The following is a 25,690-nucleotide window of genomic DNA, read 5'->3' as shown; positions in this document are numbered from 1 at the left end:
ATATCCTGGCTTGAATCCAGAATCTTGATACCTGTCACATAATCATTAATCTCAACAATAGGTAATTGTGTTCTCTGCTAATGCCAGTAACAAAAAAAACCATAGTGCTGGTCAATCAAAACGACTGTTTGATTTCTATCAGTGTGTGAAGCTGGGTGATGGATAGGTATTGATAGACAATAGCAAATTGAGTTAATTTGTTGATTTAGGGAAAGAGATGAAAGAAATCTTGGGCTTCCCAGATTTTCTTGTTGCCCGAATCTATTAGGAAAACAGTTTACCATTAACATACTCTTAAAAAGGTGGGATAGAAATAAAGTTTTGCTATTTCTTGAAAGCCCAAAGGGGGACTGAATTTTGGCATTTGGATTGGGTTGCATTTTTATTAGCGAGTAGTAGAACCTCTTTGTCTGTATTGGTGAATATGAGTCATCAACAAAAGTTTCAGGTAAGAACTTGCCACTATTGTATCTTCTAGTTGTTACAAAGTTTTGATTTCTTTTAAAGTCTAAATTTTGTGATTGCTGTAGGTTTATAGCATTGCTGTTTCAGCATGTGACTGTAAATGAGGAAACTGTTTAAATCATAATGTAAATTAAAATAACCAAACCTACAATCTTTGCTATTTCTTAAATAAAATAAATTGGATTGCTGCTTATATTTGCTGGGATGCTAGTTGTTTTTTCTATTAATACACTTGCATTCTAGCTCCGCCATTCAGAGACAGGCATCGTGTGGTGGGTTGTGTGACAGTGTCTGTCAATAGTGAAGACAAATAGTGCCAGAGACACTTAACCCATCCAATCTCACCCAGGGTGTAGGTCGGTCTCATTTTCAGACTTCTTCCTAAGTCTTTTTCCTTCCTTCCTTCCTTCCTTCCTTCCTTCCTTCCTTCCTTCCTTCCTTCCTTCCTTCCTTCCTTCCTTCCTTCCTTCCTTCCTTCCTTCCTTCCTTCCTTCCTTCCTTCCTTCCTTCCTTCCTTCCTTCCTTCCTTCCTTCCTTCCTTCCTTCCTTCCTTCCTTCCTTCCTTCCTTCCTTCCTTCCTTCCTTCCTTCCTTCCTTCCTTCCTTCCTTCCTTCCTTCCTTCCTTCCTTCCTTCCTTCCTTCCTTCCTTCCTTCCGTGGATTGATACTGATTGAAACTAAACTTTTGGGTAAAGTTTTTAACTTTACATCAATAATATAAGAAGAAAAAGAAGAAAAGTAGAAAACCAAGGTTGGCCTATAAAGTGTTGAAAAGCAGGTCTGCAGCCACTTTGTGTGTTCTGGTTCATAATTCAGCTCTTCAGCAACAAGAGAGTCCACCCTGCGTATTTTTTGTTCTCTGAGTATCTTTCTCCTTCGTTCTCAAAGTGTACCTTTGCATCCCGTGACTTTTTTTACCAGACATGATGTTTAAATTTGAAGCCATTGCTGAAGAAATAAATCACTGAGTCTAAACTTTCTATGAAGTCCAGATACGTTTCCAAACCCATCCTTATGTTGATGATTATTTTCCTGATTGTTTCGATGGCCAGTAGTCTGGCCCTTCTGGCATACATGCAAGGGTCACGTGAGGAGTCTTTTAATAGCTGCAGTTGTTGAAAAATTGAAGAGCGCCTCTCTGCATTTAAATATCAGGTGGCTTGCACCACATTTTGACTTCAAATTTTTTGAAAGGCACTTGCTCTTTCTAAAACTTTAAAGAATCTCTATAGGAAAGATCTGAGGGAAAAGGAAAGTTAAATTCCACTGATGATGACAGTTGCTTTCATTGCACACATTTAAACAATTCGCCACATGAAGAGTATTTTTTAAAAGTTACGTTACCTGAATATACGTTTATAGGGGAACAGATCCATTAGGACTTGGATCTTCAACTATTTCTTTGAATTTAAAAACCTTGTTGAAGGAAAAGAAGAATCCTGCACTGTCATAAGCATGGTAGTGCCATTTTTTGTTCATTCTCACCTTTTCTTTGCTACTTGAATTGTAGGAGTAAATTCAGCAGCAAAAATCAGCCGTTTTAGGCCTTGTCGACTGTTTCCTTCGTTCGGCTGTTCATTCAGTAGTATTTATTGAGCGCTTACCATGTGCAGAGCACTGTACTAAGCGCTTGGAATGCACAGTTCGGCAACAGATAGAGACAATCCCTGCCCAATAATGAGCTCTGTATTTCCATATCAAACCTTAACTATTCCAACAGTTCATCGGAATTCAATTTCGCTTTCACAGAAAGAAATGGGACCATAGGCCAATAGGCGGCTTTTCGGTTTGCTAGACAGAAACACAGATTAGCCGATTACATTGCCAGAAATAGGATTCATTTTGCTTCAGTTGGTCAGGAAATAGAAAACCATTGTAGAAGACTACTCTACACCACATTTAGAGTATTCATTTTAGAATCAACATTCTAAGTTAAGATTAAATATTTGTATTTATTAAACAGGATTTCTCATTATTCCACTTGGTAATATGTGCCTTAAAGGGCCAAGAAAATGCTGTGACCTAAACTATTACTCATTATTAATTCATTTGGGTTCAAGATAATTACCCACTGGCGATTATATCAGTTATATAAAGGAAAAAATGAATTTTTTCTTTACAATAGAGAGGGAAGTTGACCTTCCAACTTGGAGGTGCTATTTAATGGTTCACTAATTTCATTTGGCAAGAGCCACATAAAAACTAAACTTGTAAAACTGTGGACCAGGTACCTAATTTTGCTCCTAAACCATGAAATAAAATATACTTTCAGAGTATAAAGTGGTAGCAATAATGGGCTAAATATGGTGTTTAGGAGCAGATATCAAAATAGATTCCAGAATTAGCTTGTCTTTGTAATCACATTTATAGCTGTAACAATTACAACAAAAAATCCACATAACTGCATATACAAGGGCAGGACTCAACTGATATCAGTGGCCAGTCAACAATCTAGGTTGACGATTGAGTAATCTGTTCTGTTCAGTTAACAAATACAGCAGCAGGAAGCAGAGTAGAGAGAAAATGTATCAAACTGAAACTGAGAACGATAAGCCAAAGAGCACAAGATACAGGCAAAGGATAAGAACACCCGACCAGTGGCACTTTTGTGTGACAGATGAATCAAGTCAACATTTGTTGAATACCGAGCATGAGTATTATGAAGCTCTAAGAGAGAGCAGCAGAAAAAATGCCCCAAATATTTATAAGGAGAATATTTAAAGGTTTTATGTAAACTGAGGAAATACTCAAGTGGACGTGGGCCCTATGCTAGCCATCTAGCTTCACAGGCTATGAACTGGGCTATTTCTTGATGACTTTATATATGATTTTTCTAAATATTTCAATTACCTATTCTCTATTGTCAAGAAAACTCCTTTTGTAGATAGTCATTTAGAATGTAAGGAATGCCGAATTAAATGACTTCTGAATTTAGAGTTCAAAGATTAAATATTCAAAACAGAAATAGTTTTCTTCAAAGTATTTATCATGTTAGATGTAATTCAGCAGCCTTAACCCCAAGTCCTCTAAATCAGTTTTAGCCACTGATTTTATATTATGAATTGTAAAACAACTTTGGAACACTGTGACCTGTTGATTCTTTCCTAGTTACTGATGGATTAATACTTTGGGGACCCAAGTCATTTATAATTTTAAGGAAGAAGCTGGTTGAAGGGCCTTGGCCTGGAAACACTAAGTAGTTACTTGGAAACATTAAATATTTACCCATTCTCAAGTAATGCAACATATGGCTCTATCTAGAAAGCACTCTGCTAAATTATCCACAGAACTCAGTTGATATGGAACCAGAGCTGTATGGACACACTGCTGCATTCATTTAACTGGAGCCTTGACCTCTATTTAATTCAGTATAGTAATTAGTGGGATTCCCCCTGCCAAGAGCCTGCAGTAATAGGGTGCAGGGATATCCTACAATTAACAGAAACCTTCATGCACATTGTGTTCTAATCTGAGATGTGAAGAGGCAAAAAAAAAAAATAATTGTAGTTTAAGATCAAGGTTGGGGTAAACGTCCCTAGTATAAGTAGTGTTTCACTTTGGAAAGATGTTTGCTGGTGTCTTTTGATAGTCTTGATATTTCCAGCTTTGTAGCTTTGTGCTAATATACTCTTTTATTTAATAAGTGTATCCGGGAAACTAAAGGTAAAATATACAAGTGTTGTATGTTAGGTCTCCAAGAAAGATGCATTCAAAATTAACTAATGTAGGGTATGATATCACAGTTTGGTATACCTGTCCCAGAACAGACTTTGATTGTTAGATAACTAAATTCTGTAATTGCGATAAGGTTTTTCATGGAGGTTGTAAATGAGACTTTTATGACTCACGTAAGCAAAATTTTATTTACAACGAATAGCAATATTAGGGCTTATTTCCAACATATTCTGTAAAATTGCGATGGATCTTTATTTTAACGTAAAATTTTATAGCCAGCTTCTGAAGTCATGGACCTTCTTTTCCAACATGATTTCTGTCTGTCATGGGCAGGGGTCCCTGGGATTTTCATATTCTGCATTTGACTGTGCATGGTGTTTAGTTTCAGTTGTACCATTGAAGAAGTGGGGTGGAGGGAGCTGCTTTACAGAAATACAAGTTCACAGCATTCATGCTGCATGCTTTATGCATTCCATTTGCAAACATTGCATGCTGCATACTTGTATTTCTATTAGGGCTAGAGTAAAAGTTAAAAAGGAACCTAATTTCAACATTGCTAGTAGTTGGGACCCGTGGAGAACGTTAGAGAAACACACTTTGCTGTGTTTTTTTATCTGGTAGATAGCATTTCTAAATAAACAAGGAAAGAACGGATCTAAACCCAAAGTGGCTGCAAATCAGCTCCTAAACTGTCACTGACATTAGCATCTAGATTTTGTAATTTTACAAATCTTTTAAAAATATTTGTTTACTATGAAAGCATTGCATTAATGCATGATACAAAAAGGATCAATTTTTCTTTAAATTGGAATGCAGTTTAAAGTGACTGAATCTTCCAATTTCAGCTACTGCATTTGACAAGGACTCAAACTCTGGAAAATGGAACTGGTACCATCCAACTGCCCCAGGTTCTTCAGGACTTAGGGTCACAGGGAAAAATCTTTCCATGTGGCTAAAAGTAGAGCACCTTATTGATAGACAATATTAACAACTGCAGCATTCCTCTTGAACTCTGACAGCGATTATATGTTGTGGGTGTCTTTACTTTTACACAAAATGACACTTTTTCCCAATTACTATTTTATAATATATATATTTGAGAAGCAGCACGGCCTAAAATGGAAAGATCATGGGCCTGGGAGTCAGAGGACTCGTGTTCTACTCCCGGCTCCGACACTTGTCTGCTCCGTGACCTTGGGCAAGTCGCCTAACTTCTCTTTGCCTCAGTTCCCACACCTGTAAAAGGGGGATTAAGACTGAGAGCCTTATGTGGGATAGGGACGGAGTCCAACCTGATTATCTTGTACCTACCCCAGCGATTAGAACAGTGCTTGGCGCATAGTAAGTACTTTACCAATACCATTTTTTTTTTACAAAAAATAGATTATTTGATTATATATTTGGTACACCCCATTTTCTTTCAAGACTTTGTTGATCATTTTCAGATTTGTACTGTAACTCATGTAAACAGTACTTTCCCCCACTAAGCAATTACTATTTTAAGATTTACCTCAACCATTAGCTTTGATCCTTCTTGGACTGATAAAATACTAATTTGAAATTTTCCCACTATTCCATTGGCCTAATAAGGCTTTTACCTTTTCTTATTTTTTTGTGTTGGGCTTCCAGTTTTCTCCTGTAGATTGTTTTACTTCTTAAATTAGAACCTTCGATTTCTAATTTATGCTGACCATTTAAATATTGGTTTGCCTTCTAAATTATGCTAAGAGCTAAAACACTGTAAAATTCAATGAGCTGTTCTGCCCTATGCCACGATTTTAGAAATATCTGTACTGTAAGATGAGCTCTGCTTTTTTATCTTCATACATAGACACAAAGGGTGTGATAAACAGAATTTGCAAAAATCTTTTTTAAAGAACCGATTCTGCTACACCCAAAAGATTTTTCTGTTTTTTGTTGTTGTTTCTTTTTAAGTTATTAAACCCTGCTATTACTCAAGTCAAAAGTAGCCCTTTTAATATAGATGATCAGCCTATCCCTTTTAAAGGGAAGTGGAACAGTGGTATTCAATTGCCAGAGGTCTGAAGTACTAACTCTCGAAGGAAAAATGATTCAGTAATTGGCTCTTTTCTCTGCTTTTATTCTGCATTTAGAGATTAATTAATTTCAGAATGTTTTGTTTTAAACTGCCACTTCCAGCCTCTGAAATCCTAGTGGTGCTCATCATGTAGTGCCCAGCACGTTCCAAATGAAATAATTTTCACACCTACTGTCCTCAACTTCTGCAGCCAACCATTTAACAGTGACTGGTACCAGTTCCATTTTGCCTACAATTCAGTTATATATATATATAAATATTTTTTTCTATTTATTTATCATTTTATAATTGATATCTGGAATAATCAGCAGCTCTTTTCTCATTTATTTTCTCATATTTTTATTCCAGGATTTGCCTCTGAAGCAGGGAGTGTCTGCATTAAAAATGACCTGTAGTTCTCTGCTTCATAGGTTAGAAACTTATTTTAATATTTTGTGGCTAAGCACAGTCCCACTTTTTCCAAAAAAAATTCTTATAATGAATGATTTAATTGGCATTGAATGTGGACTACAAGCATACATTTCACATTGGGGTTTCCTTTATTATTTTAAATGGCTTAAATTCAAAAAGAACCAGTCCAGCAGAGGCAATAAAAGCTTCCTTCTTTGCTTCGCAGCCTTTTTTTACAACTTTAATTTTAAAGTTAGTCTTTTTGAAAAAACAAAAAACCATGATCGTAACACAAGTTAAATATTACAATCTGGGCATTTGAAAACAAGGAAAGCATTACTTAGGCCTTGTATTGCTTGAAGCATTTACATTCTCAAACTTACCAAATTCCAAATATACATCTGGGGAAAATCAATCGGTTCACAGATCACATTTTCAATGGGACTGCTAGCCAGCGCAGGTGAAATCACGTATAGTGTATTTACTCTCAAATTGTACACTGCAGATGCTTCTTCAGCTCCCTCCTCTTCCTCCATGGGCGGTGCTTGCAGCTCCTTTACCACCTCTTCCAGCCCTACCATTTATTCTACCTCAGTCACCGACAGCAAGGCTATGCAAGTGGAGAGCTGCTCCTCAGCCGTGGGGGTAAGTAATCGAGGGGTAAGTGAAAAGCAGTTAACCGGTAACACAGCCCAGCAGCATCCGTCAACACCGAAGAGACACACAGTCCTGTACATCTCCCCGCCGCCGGAGGACTTGCTGGATAACAGTCGGATGTCCTGCCAGGATGAAGGGTGCGGATTGGAATCTGAGCAGAGCTGCAGTATGTGGATGGAGGATTCCCCCTCCAACTTCAGTAACATGAGCACCAGTTCCTACAACGATAACACTGAGGTACCGCGTAAATCTCGCAAACGAAATCCAAAGCAGAGGCCGGGGGTCAAACGACGAGATTGCGAAGAGTCCAACATGGATATATTCGACGCAGACAGTGCCAAAGCACCTCACTACGTGCTTTCCCAGCTCACTACGGACAGCAAAGGAAACTCAAAAGCAGGAAATGGGTTGGTATCTGCATTTTTTAAGCTCTATCACCGTCTTATAAAGCCAAACTGCTAAACCATCCCTTTTCTCAAGCGGTAGCCTCCATTCCTACGTGAGGTTAGGTAGGAGGGATGCTAGCTCGGAACCGAAGCTTGTGAGAAGTCTTAACTAGAATCATCTAGACTTGCCGAAGCGTAAAACGAGTGGTCGATTTCAACGTATTGGGCCGAATTTACGTAACAAGCCGGTTAGGGGATGGAAAGGGCCGTTTTGGCTTTTTCGAGTGGACTTACAAACAGAAGGTGACGATATTAATAATATAAATGTCCATCGATAGCGGCCCCCTCTTAAAGCGGCACGTGAACTGGAAATAGATTACAATCTTGGGCACGTTATGTGCTCTAACTGAATCTCGCTCAGACTTAATGTGAGGACTTCCGTCTCACTGTCTACTTCAATCTCTCTTCATTCGATAAAGAGAAGGCAAAGAGGTTAATGGCTTGTTAAGATTTCTCAGCAATTAGATGAATACGTTTTTTACATTTTGTTAGCTAAATTGCTCAATCAAATTTGTTTTAAATGTTAATTCATTTCTGTATTTGATTTTTTTTTTTCAGAAATAAATCTCTAATTTTCTTTCTTACTGTGCTTCTGGGTTGTGTGTGTGGAGGGGAGTAGAGTGGGGACAGAGTGCACATCTGAGTGTTCTTTCGTCTCCACCGGTTCGCACTCTTCATGAAGTACATTCCGGTAGCTACCTTAGAAAATATTTATCTGTTTTTTCTAATGTGTAGCGAGTGTAACTTTTCTCTCCCTGTGACCTTTTGTTATGGCATCCATGTGCTAGACTAATTTTTTAATGTTAAATTTGCAATAAAGCTTAGAGTGGTGAATATTTCCCCGTAACTTTGGAAATGCTAACTGGGGATTTTCTTGGGAAAATTTCCCCAAGTCTGTCAGAGAACTACTAAAATTGCAGATTTATTTGTCCTTATTGAAAAGATTGAAAAATCCTTCAGAGTAGTTTGCAACTTGATGACATCATAGACACCAATACTTGGTGTTTTGGAACTAAGGATAAATCAATCCGTAGTATTTATTGAGTACCTGCGGTGTGCAAAATCCTCTGCTAAGTGCTTGGGGGAGTTAAGTAGTGTAAAAGTAGACACCATCTCTGTGCTCAAGGATCTTGAAAAAGAGGTCATATTTCAAATTTATTAACTCTTCTCCCATGAGAGGAAAGACTGAGCAAATAATGTAATTAAATAATCCTGCAGAAATAATTATTCAAGAAACCTCATTTTAAAGCATTGTTGAAAAAAAACAGACAGAACTATTTTATGTTTTTTATAAATTCATTTTTTTTTTCCAGAGAGAAATTTTGATTCAGGATCTGTTTTTAAAGAAAAAATATAAGCCTATTGTTTCCTGAGAAATTAGATGAAAAAAATTAAGAAATCCAAGACTGGAAGCTTTGACCATTTGAGAAATTATAGTGAAACTATTTGATAGTAAGAACAATGAGTTTAAAATGCTTATATCCCTCTTATACCCTGTACGTCATTGAAGAAAATGTGCATTTTATTTGAATGTTCAGGAAAACTTCCGATTAAGGCACAGGTGATAGCTTCCTCCCAGAAGTAGATTTTTGAAGAGTAAATTATAGTTTTCATTATTAGAATAGGTAATTGCAATTTTGGCCTGTGTTTTATGGCCACATGAGTGAATTACCTGTGCTTGCCTTTCTTCCCTTGTAGCGAAGTCTTATCCCTAAGGTGATTTTTCACGTAGGCGAGAGGGAAGATCTATAACACTGTTTTCAAGCAAAAGTTTTTATTTTTTAGGATAATCACGAGAACTGTAATTAACATTTGAAAGAATTTCTATTCGCACATGCTTTTCCCTACCTATTTTAAATTTATGATGGTAGGCCGGGGTTTGGTAAATAAACATTTTACTCTAAGTCCCAAAATAAGATAGCAAATAGTTGAAAGTTTTATTTCTTCATTAATTCTGACCTTGGATACAGTAGAGAAAGAATCATGGTCAGCGTCGTGAAATATTGTGCACAGTTTTTAAAATTCCTCCTTTTAGTTTTTCAGACAAAGGTATAAACACTGTGAAAAATAAAATCTTGATCTTCATTGGAAGAGGTGTTAAGATTTTTCGGTTCCTCACGCGGATCAATTTGGTTCTGACACTATAGAACCCTGCTTCCTAGTTGTCTTTAATCGGGGAAGCTGTCTGGGAGCACACCTTACTCCCTGATGAGGAACTCAAGGAGGTGGGAGTTTATGCTCGCAAGTCATTTCTCATGTGTGGCAAGGAATCTGTTGGGAAGAGAATTGTATTTTACTTACACTCAGGGTGTGGCTAAATTAAAGACATCAGAGCCCAGAAATTCTTAGGGCAACTAGCTGGTTGGGAATCATACATTAAGAGAATGCTGCTATTTGGACAGATGAGAAACTTGGTGGCCTACCGTTCTTTAGAAATAATCAAGTAGGATTTTTTTTTAAAGCTAACTTTCCAATTTTAGTAGTCAGCGAATAGGAGGTAAACACACAATTTCACAAGAGTATAGAAACTCTTTCCTATTATCTCTATACACAATGGTAGTTCATGAGAAGATATTCTAACCAAGTTTCGAACAGTGCCTGCCCTTTTTAAGTAGACAGATACTAAATCCGGTATTCAAGAAAACGGATTTCAACATTCAAGAAGATGTATTGGAAGAATCAGTATAACAAGGTCAGAGTCCTTAAAGTGTAATTATTCTTATTGGGCCATCTCCTTCTTATATCTTATCTTTAAATTTCTAGTAGCCTACAATTCATTCATATCAGCGTAGCTGGGATTTTGGTCATGATTGTCATCCAAGGGTATTATTTCAGGGTGTTATTTTGCAGGTATAAGTCTCGCATGTTGGAGGCAACTAGGTGGATTACGCAGGCAAAGGAATCAGAATATCCCAATTAAATATTGGACAAGAATAGTTGCCTAAATTGTCCATTTAGGTTGGCAGGTGGAAGGCACCCAGACCAATAGATGATAACATTCTCGTATTATTGTCCTGTCATTAAAGTGATTAGAAAGACTTGCACCGATGGAAATTATTTGAAAATGTTTTATTGGTAGATCGGTTGGTATTTTGTCAAAAGTCCTGAGACTTTTAAATTTGATTTCTTGAATGAAGGTCATTTGTATTTCCGCGTTGTCTTTGAACTTAATAGACATTTCCAAACCTTATGGGATGCTGTGATATAAGTAGCAAAAAAGTCATTCCATTCTCACATGTCTTCCAACCACTCATCAGTCAGTCAGTTGCGTTTACTGAGTGCTTACTATCTGCAGAGCACTGTACTAAGCACTTGGGAGAGTACGATACAACAGAATCACAAAGCCAGTCAGGTAAGAAAGGAGTTGGAGAAGAAGTGTAATGCCAAGATAATAAATGAAATACATTACTGTACTTTTGAAATTTTTAATTAGAGAAGATCACCTTTTGTTTTGAATTTGAAATCTAGCATGAAAAGAGGATTTGATCTGTTCAGAGAGAATTTTGTCAGGTGCTCTACACTACTGCAATCAGATTTGCAGGCAGGTTTCAAAACTGAGTGTCTAACCTGGATAGACATATAATTATAGGCTCTTTATTCAACAGTATTTATTGAGTGCTTACTATATGCAGAGCACTGTACTAAGCACTGGGAATGTACAATTTGGCAACAGATAGAGACAATCCTTGCCCAATGACGGGCTCACAGTCTAATTGGGGGAGACAGATGGACAAAAACAAGACAACATAATCACGATAAATAGAATCAAAGGGATGTACACCTCATTAACACCTCTTGAATGTCATCAAAACTTTTACTTCTTGGTCCTCTGAAACAGATATAGAGTAAAATCTTGATTGTGGATTCCCATAGTAAGGGCACTTGGATTCATGTTTCTACTCTCAGATTTTAAGATAAAAATACGGTTAGAAAACATGAATCCGGGAAAGATTGCTCTAGGTATTATTAGTGGTGCTAACAGTGCACTTGTTTAAAACCACTTAGATTCATCATGTTTTCCAAGTCACATTTCAGAAAGTATTTGTTATTTCAAATTCCTAGGTTTGACTCACCAGAAGCCCCAAATAATATCCATAAAGGTGGTGAATATCAATAATGATCAACGTTAAATGATTTTTCAATGACGGCTTTTGGCAATTTATCACGGAAATTATTTAATTTGGAAATCCACTTAGAAAATATATATAAAAAAGCTTTCCTACATTCTGCCAAACTATTGTTAAGATAGAAAGCCATTTCAGGAGTTAGCCTTACCTTCCACTGTATCCCCTGCCCACCTGTTCCACTTATCCTCCTTCCTATTGTCTTCTGCTATAAATCTTTCAAAGACATTCCATATACACCATTGACCCTCTTTCCTTTCCCTAGGTTGTTTTTGTGTCTGAAAAGCAATTCTAGCTGGACATTTGCTCTGCTTTTACCTGCCGGTTTTACCTGTCCTCCAATGTAACTTGCTCTTTTAAAATATTTCTTATGACATTATCTCAATGATGTGCTTCCACTTCTCAGAGCATCTGAAAATCAGAAAGGAACGGGAGCCAAGAAGAGCCCTATGTTATGTGGACAGTATCCTATTAAAAGTGAGGGAAAAGAGCTGAAAATAGTGGTACAGCCGGAGACCCAGCACAGAGCTCGATACCTGACCGAGGGCAGCCGTGGCTCGGTCAAAGATAGGACCCAGCAAGGATTTCCTACTGTAAAGGTACTTTGTCTAGCAGTATATTAATAACTCTGCTTATTTCCAACCATTCTTTTCCTGCCATGTTCCCTTAATAAAAAGTTGAACTGCGACTAATTTTTCTTCACCAGATGGTCTTGACATCATAAGTACACAACACTTCCTAGACAAAGAGGAGTGTTCAATCTCCAGTTTTACAGGAAAGAAAATATTTCCAAACATTCCTTTTAACTTTTACAATCTCACCTATCTTTTAAAGTACTGGAACTTCACTTGAGTAAAATTCAGCAGTCTCCATACTGACTTCCCCTTGACAGGAAGTGGAAAATAGCAGTATTTGTTGAGGATTTTTGTTTACTTCATCTTTCTGGAAAATTATAGTTCCTTTTAATTTAGCAGTGGCAGAAACAGCACAAAACTGCCTGTCTACTCCTTAAATTTCATCCAGTAGATGACTTCATTGACTCAAGGAGTGCCAGAGGATTCAGATGATCAGTTGTCCTCTGCTGGCACAGTTTCTCCCCACCCAAGACTTCCTCAGAGAATGGCTCCAAATGGTGCGTCACTTGGGCAAAGCGGAAATGTTGCCTTTTAATTCTGACCATTCCATGGATCTGAGCTGCTTGAGTAGCCTGCCCTTGGGAGGAACCGAGCTGGGAGTTACTGAAATGTCTCCAACTGGATGAAAATTAGTGTATGAAACATAAAGGAACAGTATAATTCAAGCCACAGAGGTGTTCTTCCAAATTATAAAGCAGGTTTGGGTAGGATTGTAATGTGTGAAATGAACTAGAATTGAAACTTTTAAGATTGCGTTTGCTTATCTTGGGCTAGAAAACTGTGCTTTGGTTCTCTGACCAAACTGTTACAACTTGTTAACATAGCTTTCATGGTTTGCAAATGGATCTCAAAAATCACGTGCATACTCCAGGATGTTAGAAGACCTAAAGAACAATTTCTTCAACAAGTATCATTGTGTTCATCAATTATAACTGAGACTTTATCCCTTGAATGCCAAACGTCTTGCAGTAGGCTGTTTTCTCCTTGGAGCTCCCCAGTGCACAGAAGCATTTCCCTCCTAAACCTTTGGGGAAAGATAGACACTTCCCTCCTTCCCTTCTTAAATCCTCTGCCGAAGGTGGATTTATTCCTGGTTCCAGTCGGAAAGTGCTGTCTAGGCTGTAGTCGCAGATACAAATATGTGCTCCGTGGCCCCTCTATCAGTCAGTCAATCAGTTGTCATTTAGTGAGTGCTTACTATGTGCAGAACACTGTTCTAAGCGCTTGGGAGAATACAGTGCAACAGAATAGCAGGCACGCACCCTGCCCATAATGAGTTTACTGTCTGGAGAGGAGCTTATGTATCACTGTTACATTAGATTTAGGAAGGAGAGCAGAGTGATACCTTATAGCCAGATCTCCAGATATGTTATAACCCAAAGCAGGGCACATCGTCTTGCTGCTTTTAAACCAGGATGCAAGGATTTTTATAAGTCTCTTTACTCCCTGCATAGAAAATCCTTTGCTCTAGGATAGAACATCCTCTATCCTCTCAGCATCCTTCCTCTCCACCGGAACTTCTGAATAACCACCCCCCACCCATTTCTCCTCTTCTACAGGACTCAATCCGATATATGCTCTTTATATTATTTTTTAATTTAGAAATTCCAATTGTGTATCTTTTAATGCTCAAAGTCATTGTTCTGAAAATATTTTCACACAAATCCTTTTATGTAGGTGTTTCCTGTGTCGTTTCATTGCTACACTATAGCTTAGGTACTTATTGGACTGCGTTTTAAATGTTGATTTTATAATTAGATCAATTGAAAGGTCAATTACATTCCTATTTCCTGCTATTTTGTTCCAGTTGGAAGGCCACAATGAGCCTGTAGTGTTGCAAGTGTTTGTGGGGAATGATTCTGGTCGAGTGAAACCACATGGGTTCTATCAAGCCTGCAGGGTAACTGGACGAAATACAACCCCCTGTAAAGAAGTCGACATTGAAGGCACTACAGTAATAGAAGTTGGCCTCGATCCTAGCAACAACATGACACTGGCGTGAGTAATAATTTTACCTCGCGGCATTATTCCTTGTGATAGGGCAAGAAAATGTTTTGTATTTTAGCTTTCAAGATTTAGTTTGAAAGCAGAATTCCTGTTTCTGAATGACTTGCATGTGAAAGAGTTATTTTGGTGAAAAAAGAAGAGCAAAGACTAAAATAACACTGGTAATACAGATTTTAACCATCCAGTCTTTAAATGATGTATTGTTAAGTTGCTGCTGCATTTTATATAAAAATGAAATCTATATACTCCAAATTTAGTTGATATATATTGAAGAAAACGCCCACAAAATAGCATGTAATAATAATGATAATGGCATTAAGCACTAATATGTGCCAAACATTATGCTAAGTGGTGGGGGAGAGAGAGGATAATGCAATGAGGCACAGAACCTGCCCTCCTGGGACACACAGAGAAAGAAAAAGTGCTACTGCTAGTCTTATTAGCCATTTTAATGTCATTTTTTGATCAAAGCATTTTTAATCGTATTCTTGACTGTTTTCCTTTGCCTGTGTCACTTTCTTAAATTCTGTGTATTGAGAGGGATTTCCGCACATGAATGTGAAAGGCAAACATTGCAAACATTCATAAAAATTCTTCCTGTTTTTTAGCCAAAATTCCATCTCTGATGGATTTTCTGATATTGTTGCTCCTCAGTTCGGGGCCAGCTTCAAACGTTTGGCCATTCTGAGATGGGAATTTATTAGCTCTCTCCCATCTCCTGTTCCATGCAACGTGGTCACATTAGCCTTCACGTGGACACAACATTCCATGGTGTGTCATTTCGTTGACGTCCGTACAGACGTCTGCCTGAACCCAGAGCATTTTTCTTTGATTTATGGTATTTGTTAATCGCTTACTATGTGTCAAACACTGTTCTAAGTTCTGGGGTAGATATAAGTTAATTAGGTTGGACACGGTCCCTGTTCTCTTTGGGGCTCACAGTCTAAGTAATAAACCAGACAATCAGGGGCACTCACTGAGCACCTACTATGTGCAAAGCACTGCACCAATCGCCTGGAAGCTCACAACGTAACAGAATTAGCAGGCACGCTCTCTGCCTACAGTGAGCTTACAGTCTGGGGGGGAAACAGACATTAATATGAATGTCACTTATATAATTTAAAGATAAATACATATGTACAGATACGCATTTCTCCTGCAGAACCTTGAGAACCCAGAGCCATTACATTTTCTTCTGAGGCTCTTGTTCACAAAGGTTCCAATTCCAATTCAGGCTAAATGCTTTTACATTTTTATCTGCCCCCATTCCATTCCACTCCCACCATCCCTATCAACTTTGATATTGTCCTTTGAGGTAGCTGCTTCACTCAGTTTCTGTCTGAAGTTGGCCCTGTCTCATTTTGGTGTCTGCACCTTTTTTTTAATCTATCTTTTAACATTTTCATTGATATCCACCCCACCCTCAGCCTCACAGCACTTATGACGTGTTAGTAATTTATGTTAATATCTGTCTCCCCCCATTTCTTCGTTTTCCGTCTGAAGTTGGCCTTGTCTCATTTTGGTGTCTGCACCATTTTTTATATATATCTTTTAACATTTTCACTGATATCCACCCCACCCTCAGCCTCACAGCACTTATGACATGTTAGTAATTTATGTCAATATGTCTCCCCTGTAGAGTGTAAGCTCCTTTTGGGCATGGGACAAGTCTGCCAACTCTGGTACATTGTACTCTCTCTAGCACTTAATACAGTGCTCTGCACAAAGTGTTCTTCCCTCTCAACTCTTCTAACAGCCTGCCCTTCCTTGCTGCCGCCGAGTCCAGCCGCTCCCCTCTCCAATCTGGATCACTCTCCTAAAAATGGTCCTGTGCAAGTCTCTCCACCCATCAACAGCCTCCAGTGGTTACCCATCCTACTTTTCCTCATCAAACTGAAATTTCTCAGGATTGGCTTTAAGACGCTCAGTCAGCTCTCTCCTGTTATCTGTCCTTGCTCTTCTCCCACGGCAACCCAGCTCTCATAGTTTGCTCCTCTGACTCCAGCCTATTCACTGTACCTTGATCTAGAGAAGCAGCGTGGCTCGGTGGAAAGAGCCCGGGTTTGGGAGTCAGAGGTCATGAGTTCGAATCCCAGCTCTGCCACTTGTCAGCTGTGTGACTGTGGGCAAGTCACTTCACTTCTCTGTGCCTCAGTTACCTCATCTGTAAAATGGGGATGAAGACTGTCAGCCTCCCGTGGGACAACCTGATTACCCTGTATCTACCCCAGCGCTTAGAACAGTGCTCTGCACTTAGTAAGCACTTAACAAATACCAACATTATTATTATTATTATTATTGACCTCATCTGTCTCGCCATTGACCCCCTCACTCCTGCCTAGAGTTCCCTCCCTCTTCGTGTCTAACAGACCACCATTCTTCAGAACCATCTTCAAAACCCTGCTAAAATCATATCACCTCAAGGAAGCTTTCCCTTATAACCACTCATCTATCCACCCAATTCTTCCTCCTGTCCGCGTTATCTATGACCAACCTCTCATCTCCCCACCTTTCCCTCCTTCCCCTCCGCTCTACTTATGCACTTAAGATTGTACCCCTCAGCACTTTGATACTCACCCTCTCCAACCTCCACCACTCTTAATGTACATATCCTTACATATGTTGCTTTCCATAGCAATAATTTAGAAGAAAGAGCACAGATCTGGGAGTCAGAGGACCTGAGTTCTATTCTTTGTTCTTATGACCTTGGTCAAATCACTTAATAATAATAATAATAAAAATAATAATGTTGGTATTTGTTAAGTGCTCTCTATGTGCTGGGGTAGATACAGGGTAATCAGGTTGTCCCACGTGAGACTCACAGACTTAATCCCCATTTTCTAGATGAGGTAACTGAGGCACAGAGAAGTTAAATGACTTGCCCACTTAACTTCTCTGTGCCTCAGTTTTCTCATTTGTAAAGTGGGGACTTGATACTTGTTCTCCGTCCTACTTAGCCTGTGAGCCCGCTAAAGGATAGGAACTGTGTCCAACCTGATTATCTTATCCCAGCACTTGGGAGATTGCATGGCACATAATAAGCACCTTACAAATAGCGTAATTATCATTATTTTTAATATCTCTCTCCCCCACTGGATTATAAGAGCCTTAAGGGCAAGGATCGTGTTTGCTAACTCCGTTGTACTCTCCCAAGCCCTCAGTAAATACCATTTATTGACTGATTATGAGGGTTTCATTTTAGCCTTATTCTCCTTAACCACTTCTCCATCAGTAATACTTGGTAAGTCTCTCAGTTTCATAACTCTCTACTTCTGATTTTAATTCTCCCTATCCGGCATGCTTTGCAAATTGCCCGGCTGGGATGACAGGTGCCGTCTGTTTCCCTGGAACAAAATATCTCTGTACTTTCTCTACCTTATCAGACACTGCAGTTCCTATGTCATTTTTAATTCGTTATTGTTTGACATTCTACTGCCATAGACATCCTTGCTTATTACTGCAGGGATGGCCCTCTAGGGACCATTTACACTCCACCCCTTTTACTGTAATAACAGACACTGCAGTAATCATATCTGAGTCCTAAGACTAGTCTCTGGGTTGCCTATTTTACATCTCCTTTTCCAATTCCCCACTACTACTAGTATTAGTTTTTCCCCTACGAGTCCATGTGGCTTCTGCGTAATCCATTTGCCACCATTGATTTTTCCAGCAGAAAGAGGACCGGAGACTATTAAATGGTTCCAGGCTAGACCTCAGTGTCCAGATAGCTGAATCACGGCTCCACCACTTTGGCCCCAACAACAGTGAGCCAGTTGAGATTTCCTGGCCATGTTCCCCTCTGCCATTTTCTGTTGGTTCAACTAAAATTACCTCTACACAGGTTATCTCGGAATTCCTTGTATTGCAGTCATGCAGACCCAGGGATACACCTGTAGATCTTTTCCTTGATTCTTCTAACGTCTTCTGAAAATTGGAACTCTGGAGGGAGCACGCCCACTCAGATTTGCCCCTCAATCTCTGTTGCTTCATTATGGTTTAGTGGAAAGAGCCCGGGCTTGGGAGTCAGAGGTCATGGGTTTGAATCCCAGATCTGCCACTTGTCAGCTGTGTGACTGTGGGCAAGTCGCTTCACTTCTCTGGGCCTCAGTTCCCTCATCTGTAAAATGGGGATTAACTGTGAGCCTCATGGGCAACAACCTGATTACCCTGTATCTATCCCAGCGCATAGAATAGTGGTCTGTACATAGTAAGCGCTTAACAAATACCAACATCATTATTATTATTATTATTACTGTTGTTATTAAGACTCTGACAGGCTCTTGAACCTGATGGAGAAATAAGGTGGAGACTGCTCTCTAGAGACCAACTTGGGGCTCTTTTCGTGAGGAATGAGATTGGGGCAAAATTGTTAGGCAGGGTGGCTCCTTACTCCAATCCATATCAATTCACAAAGCTCAAGGCAGTTTTAGTTTTTTAATGCTAAACATAGACTGAAAATCTTGCGCTGGGGTTTCAGAGCGGTACAGTACTTAGTGGAATTAATCGATGTGTTTTTAAGTATTCACGATTCCTTTTTTTTACATGCCAGATTTGAGAACGATCCTCTCGATGATGATTTTTTCTTGGCATGGCGTTTCGCTCTGTTTTTTAGGATTTCTTCACCACCTAACTTTTATGAAATCTGAAACTTAGGTAGAGGTCTTTAGCAATAGTTGGCTTTTATGTATTGAAATATTTTGTTCTTGATGCCTAAGGAAAAATGTGGATGGTTTCATATTTCTAATTTTCCTTGGCCCCTCGGCATTCCTCTCCTCAATAAATATGATTGATAGTCCATTTAGAGGTATTAGTATAGGCCAGAACCACAGGAATGAAGTTCTTTTAAACCATTATCTTACCAATCAATCAATTGTATTTATTGATCACTTACTGTGTGCAGAGCACTGTACTAAGTACTTGGAAGAGTTCATTAAAACAGAGTTGATAGAAACGTTCCCTGCCCACAACGAGCTTGTAATGTCATTTACTGTATTAATAAAAATAAGTAGCTTTTTTCAAAAGGACATATTCAGTGTGTACATGAAAAAGACAAGGCATTTCTAGAAATGTGCCCAACCATTCATCAGATGTATTCCGTGGAGGAAGAGGGTATGATAAATGCTAAGAAATCCAAGCATTAAGTGAATTATAGTGGAGAAGAAAGCTGGTGAAAATTTGGGAAGTCCAGTTCTCGCTCCTTCATTACCTAGGCGTTCCTAAAAAAAAAAAAAATCAGTTATGTGAAGCCATTTGCAAAATTGTATCAGGAATATGGGTCTAGAGAGAAAATAATGGCATATGACTGCATGTAATAATTAGTAATAAATGCAATTTTTATTTTTGTGTTCTTAGGGTGGACTGTGTGGGGATACTGAAATTGAGGAATGCTGATGTTGAAGCTCGAATAGGAATTGCTGGATCCAAGAAAAAAAGCACTCGGGCCAGATTGGTATTTCGGGTTAACATCATACGAAAAGATGGCTCAACTTTAACTCTGCAAACACCTTCTTCTCCGATCCTATGCAGTAAGTAGCAAAATAAATTCTCTTGCCTGAAGTCCGAAACCTTTTTAAAACTGAAGCTCGATTTTCTAGGATAAACTGAAAGGTAATGTTTGGAATGAAATTTAAAATGAATTGTACTTTCCAAGTGCTTAGTACAGTGCTCTGCACACAGTAATTGCTCAGTAAATACGCTGGAATAAGTGAGTGAAAAGACCTGTAGTTATGGCTATTGTGTTAACTCAATTTCCAGAATAATTAATTTTTTATAATATCATTATTAACTTGTAACTACAGTAGGTAGACCTCAAGTTTACAATGACAAATAATGATGAAAGTAAACAGCTTTCTTGGATAATAAGCCCCTTGTGTCAGAAGTTGATCCTGATGGCAGATTACGATTCTAGAAAAGGAAAATCAGATTCTTTTTGGATGAATGTTTAATTGTTCTCTATCCATGACTAACTTTGCATAAGAAAATAGTTGACTGGATTGGCTGTCTCTATTAAATGAAATTATGTAGCTGAGATTGTAAACCCTTGTGAGTAGACTCCCCGACTTTTACTTTTATTCGCAAGTGCTCTGCTCACAGGAAGCGCTCAATAGATGCTATCGATGCAGATGATAATGACATAATGGGTATTGTCTGTTTCTGGGATGATTAAAATGAATACTGGAAGGTCCTATACTTTTAAATTGGTTTAGCAAAACATGGAAGGGGAAGGGGATTCTTTTTTTCCTTTTTAGACCACTTACCGAAGATTACAATAAGGGTTATTTTCTTTGGCAGTACTTCTGTGTTATTTTGCACCATGGCAATCAGAGGAGCCAAACAGAGCCTTTTCTCCATTCTCTTGTTTCCTGTTGGGTTGCTGTTAGGTGCTCTGGTTCCGCTGTATCTATAATAACTGAAGCTTTATAAAGTGCACATTTCGCTGCACATATTTTGGTTTGATGGTTGCTTAGTTTTTATTTTTTCCTAGAGCATTCTTAAAATTCTTATTTTTTGGCCTTTTCACTCCTGTGTTGAGTAGTCAAAGACCTCACGTTTCAGTGTGAGGCATCCTGAGTGCAGAAGGACTATCATGCTGATCTAGGAATGGAGTTTCCTGAGTATTTATACTGTTGTGTAACTTTGAAAAACGTATATTGCGTTTCATTGAAAAATGCATTTAAATGTTTCCTAAAGATGTTGAGTGAAGTCTGAAATTCCCATGACGTCTTTGGTTTATGTCATATATGAACAGGAAGTGTGACCTGCAAAAAAGCAAATGGCAACTTTGTTCCAAAATTCATATATGTCCATACATTTGTCCATGTATGGACATATTCATGTCCATTCATATGGCAGTTTTAAGTCAGAACTTCTATTTTCATGTTCACGTTTACCCTCTAGATGGTTTTCTTCTAATTTGAAACTTTGGCTGTCTTTACTGTTTAATTAGACAGTATGACTGCTTATAGATCAAATACAGATATGCAGTATCTCGTAGAATAAATCTCATATACTGCAACATTACCATGTTTCTTGGGGAACAACTTGCAAAGGCTACGAAAAATGCCAGTGGAAGTTAATGGAGGCATTGTGATGTTAGTGGAAGACTGTCCGGAAGTCGAAGGACCTTGGTTTTGAGTTCTAGCTTTGTCACCACACTACTGTGAGCCTAGGGTGAGTCACTTAATAATAATTGTGGTATTTGTCAAGTGCTTTACTATGTGTCAAGCACTGTTCTAATCGATTGTCCCACATGGGGCTCTCAGTGTGAATCCCCATTTTACAGATGAGGTAACTGAGGCACGGAGAAGCCCAATGTCATACAGCAGACAAATGGCGGAGTCGGGATTAGAACTCAAGACCTCTGACTCCCAAGCCCGGGCTCTTTCCACTGAGCCACGCTGCTTCAGTATAATATGGTATAGTATATATACCATAGTATATATGTATACAATATAATATATAGTATAATATATAATAAATATACTATAATATGGTAGTGTACTAGTACTCCAAGAAATATTTACACAAGTGGGCCATGGTTATTACTAGACTTCGGAGGGTAAGCTCCAATTCTAGACTTTAACATCCTTGTAGGCAGGGAACATGTCTGTCAACTCTGTTAAAGCATGATATCCCAAATATTTGGTTCAGTACTCTGCACACAGTAAGCACTCAGTAATAAAACTGATTTCTTGACTACCAGTCAGATTATTTTCATTCTATCAAAGTTAAGCTAAAGCTTTTAAACTTTGGTTAATTTAAAAAATATAATTTGCTCTTCTATGAGTTTTCCCATTTTGTAATATTTCAGAATTTAGCCTCATTATAAAATCTGAACTTAAAAAACCTGTGAGAAATAACCTCTGCTGCTAGATGCTGTATGAAGCTGACTAGATGCTTAGATTCCAGCAACAAGAACTGATCATCAAAACTCGCATCCTAAGAAATGCCATAAAGAAACAAATATGCGGAGCGAGACGACTTTGTTAAAACAGAAGACGAGACAGTTTGAAAAACTTTATACCTTATTCCCCATTTTGAATTGTTTCCACCTTTACGTAAATGTAGGCATCTTGTTCAGGTTAGAGAGTTGGAATAAAATGGGACGTGAAGGAAATCGGGAAAGGAACTGGACTGGAGATTGGAAGGGAGGTGGAAACAGGAATCTGGGAGGTGGAAACAGGAAGCTGGGAGGAGGCAGAGAGGAAATGGGAACAGAAGGTGATGAGGGAAGGCAGGAAGAGAGGAAACAGGCAGGAATGTACATTGATATTCCAGAAAGGGTCAGGTAACCACTGGAACGAAGGCACGTGGCCAGAAGTCATATTGTCATGTGCTGTCTTTCATTTGAAACTCGTGCAGCCCATTTAATTCTAATTCTCTAATTCTCTCCATTTCCCCAAATGCAGTAGCCGATTTTTACCGTGCATTCAGCTCCCCAGACAACAGTGGCATGAGGTCATATGTCATTTAAATCATACTTGCGTAATAAATGCAATGATAACTAACCCATTTCTATTTGTCAACATTATGCATGCCCCACCCTAGCTCTGTATTTCAAATGGAGGAAAATGGAATGAGATTTTTCTTACAGTAATCAATCAATCAGTGGGTTTTTTTGAGCTTTTAATATGTGCAGAGCACGTACTGAGCACTTGGGAGAGTAAAATACAACAGAGTTAGTGGACATGTCCCCTGCCCACGATGAGTTTATAGACTCGGGATTACGGCGTTGGTTTGAATGTACTGTGACCCTGGCTTCGTCGTTTTAGTTGAGAAAATGAGCTAACTTTTCCTCTTTAAATCTGTAGTGTAGCTGTAAGGGTGATTTTAGCAACCACAGATTTTATTCCACTCTACATATTTATTTATTTAATGCAGTTGATGATGTGCTTTGCTGGCTTATGCATATTCACTATTGACATAATCACGCTGCAGAAAACAGCAAAAACATTTATAAATTATGCAACAGTGAGCTAAACAAATCAACATTGTACCTTCTCTTTACCTATGATTTGGATTCTGTTGCATTTGCTGTTTCAAGAACTTGTGCCAATCATCACCTCAGGCAGAGAGACCCAAAAATTAATTCTTCAGGACCTCAAAATCAATCGATGCTCTAGATTTTTTTTAATTAGGAGAGGGAGAAAAACGGGCAAATCCTGCATTAATCCAGCCCTGCTGATGTGTTGTAAAGATGAAACCAAATGTAAATTAGGAACATTGTAAGTGTCCTTTATCTTAACTCCAGATGTCTTAGTTGAGGATTGTCTATGCTCATGTCATAATTACTAATAAGCCCCCCATTTTTCTCTTACGAACTGTTGATCAAGATAAATCTTGTCCTCCAAATAAATAAATTTGCAAAGCAAATATGAGACTTGAAGCAAAACATAAAACCTCAGTTATGTGAGTTGGGATTTCTCCGCCACTAAAAACAGCTAAGTTTCCCAGTACATTGAATCGCTTCTGATATCTTTTCTTCAACTGTTGCTTCTTAAATCCCCACCTTCACTTGCCTCTCACCCTGATATCCAAGAGGAAAGGAGTCTCTGTGTAGTTCTCCATTCTCTTGGAAAATGAGTAGCGCTCTGGCCAAAAAACCACTTCCCACCTCCGTATTAGAGAAAGAAACTTTCCCCACAAGTCCTGTAGCTCAACACCTGGTTCTCCTTGCTAAGGACAAATAATATACTAAGTAAGTTATTTCCCACAATTTACACTTTCCCATTGTTTGCAGTATTTCTTCTCTCTCTGCTCCCAAGTTTCCAGAAAAATACAAACCTGGAATTCCTAATTTTTTATAAAGAATTTTAGTAAGATTTCTAAATGTAATCAGGGCTCTGTGAGATGCTTTGAAAAAAGATCATTCAGGGACATGCTCTGTTCTCTCAGGTTGTCTATCCAACCAGGGAAGTGACGTGGAGCTTTAACATTTATCAACTTTATTTTCATCCATGTGAACCCAGTATTGAGCAAAATGGCCTGTGGTCCAAATTCAGTTAATCAGTGGATTTACTTTAGCCTGCCATTTAATTGGCAGTGGGGCCCTCCACTACTTTTCGTGGTTCTGGGCTTTGCTGACTGCATCCACAGAGCGAAGCCAGTTACTAACGGAAGTACTAACTGCTGATTCTCCTTTAAATCCTTCCTTTCCTCCTCCACTCTTAATCATATCACTATGAGAAGTATCAGAGTGATCATATCTACATGAAATAAAATATACATGATATGAAATATTATATCACATATCGCTTTGGGTGTGACCCTCAATAATTGAGAAAAAGTCATTAAGGGACCCACCAGCCTAAATCATTACCCACCTCTGATGAAGACGAACTGGATCATTTAGGTTAAAAAAAAAATTCAGAGAAGCAGTGTGGTCCAGTAGAAAGAGCATGGGCCTGTGAGTCAGAGGACTTGAGTTCTAATTCTGGCTCCGCCATTTGCCTCTTGTCTGACCATGGGCAAGTCATTTAACTTCTCTGTACCTCAGTTTCCTCATCTGCAAAAAGGGGGTTCATTACCTGTTCTCTCTCCCACTTAGACTGTGAGCGCCTTCTAGGCCAAGGACCGTTTCCAATCTATCTTGTATCTACCCCAACGCTGAGCACAGTGCCTGGCAGGTAGTAAGCACTTAACAAATACCACAGTTATTATCTTTGTTACTGCAAAGCAACTAAGGGAATATTTTGGGGGTATTTAATAAAGCAGTGAGGGGTTTTTTTTGTTTCTTTTAATTTAATAGTAGGTTATTTTTTTCTTTTCAAAGAGAAATATAGAGCAACATAAATGTTGTAAGATCCTTTATTAAACGGGTGAAGTTATTCTACTAGATAACCATTAAACAATTGAGAAAACATTTTATGATCATAAGTTAAAAATAAAATTAATTTGAACATCCATAGCCCAATTCTTTCCTTATAGTAAATAAAAATTTATGAAGGTAGACATGTACCCGAAAATGAGCCTCATTAACAGTGGTATTCCTGCTACACATGAGGAAAAGATAATGAGCTAGAAAAAAAAGCTAATAGGGAAATATAAGTTGCATTAATGAAGTGAAATTTCTCATGAAAGTGAGGAAGGATTATGGTCTGGTTTTATTTCTTTATGCTAATTTGATAGGCTTCTGCCTCTGTTCACTTCTGTTGCTTGGTTTTTCTCATCAATAAATTATTTGCAACATTTTTCTTAAATAGGAAGCTAAAAATTGTTATCTAATCCCCAGTAG

The 25,690-nt window shown here is 38.4% G+C and overlaps 1 protein-coding gene across 5 annotated transcripts in view; it reads left to right on the top strand.

Annotated features, from left to right (window-relative positions):
• NFAT5 (nuclear factor of activated T cells 5) overlaps window positions 1-25,690 on the top strand; it is a 108,556-nt gene that overhangs the window by 52,789 nt on the left and 30,077 nt on the right. For 2 of the 5 annotated variants that reach the window (XR_003762907.1, XM_029075717.1), the window contains exons 3-6: window positions 7,094-7,652; window positions 12,222-12,414; window positions 14,258-14,448; window positions 19,810-19,982. Coding sequence is in view for 4 of the 5 variants with exons in the window: in XM_029075717.1 (XP_028931550.1) it covers window positions 7,094-7,652; window positions 12,222-12,414; window positions 14,258-14,448; window positions 19,810-19,982 (1,116 nt within the window). In the remaining variant the exon portion in view is untranslated. Of the gene's footprint in view, window positions 1-6,546; window positions 6,609-7,093; window positions 7,653-12,221; window positions 12,415-14,257; window positions 14,449-19,809; window positions 19,983-25,690 lie in introns of all 5 variants that reach the window. The other 3 variants (XM_029075722.1, XM_029075718.1, XM_029075723.1) reach the window with 3 other exon arrangements.

This window comes from Ornithorhynchus anatinus, chromosome 11, assembly GCF_004115215.2.
Source record: "Ornithorhynchus anatinus isolate Pmale09 chromosome 11, mOrnAna1.pri.v4, whole genome shotgun sequence".
NCBI lineage: Eukaryota > Metazoa > Chordata > Mammalia > Monotremata > Ornithorhynchidae > Ornithorhynchus > Ornithorhynchus anatinus.
This window is presented reverse-complemented; position numbering and strand designations above follow the sequence as displayed.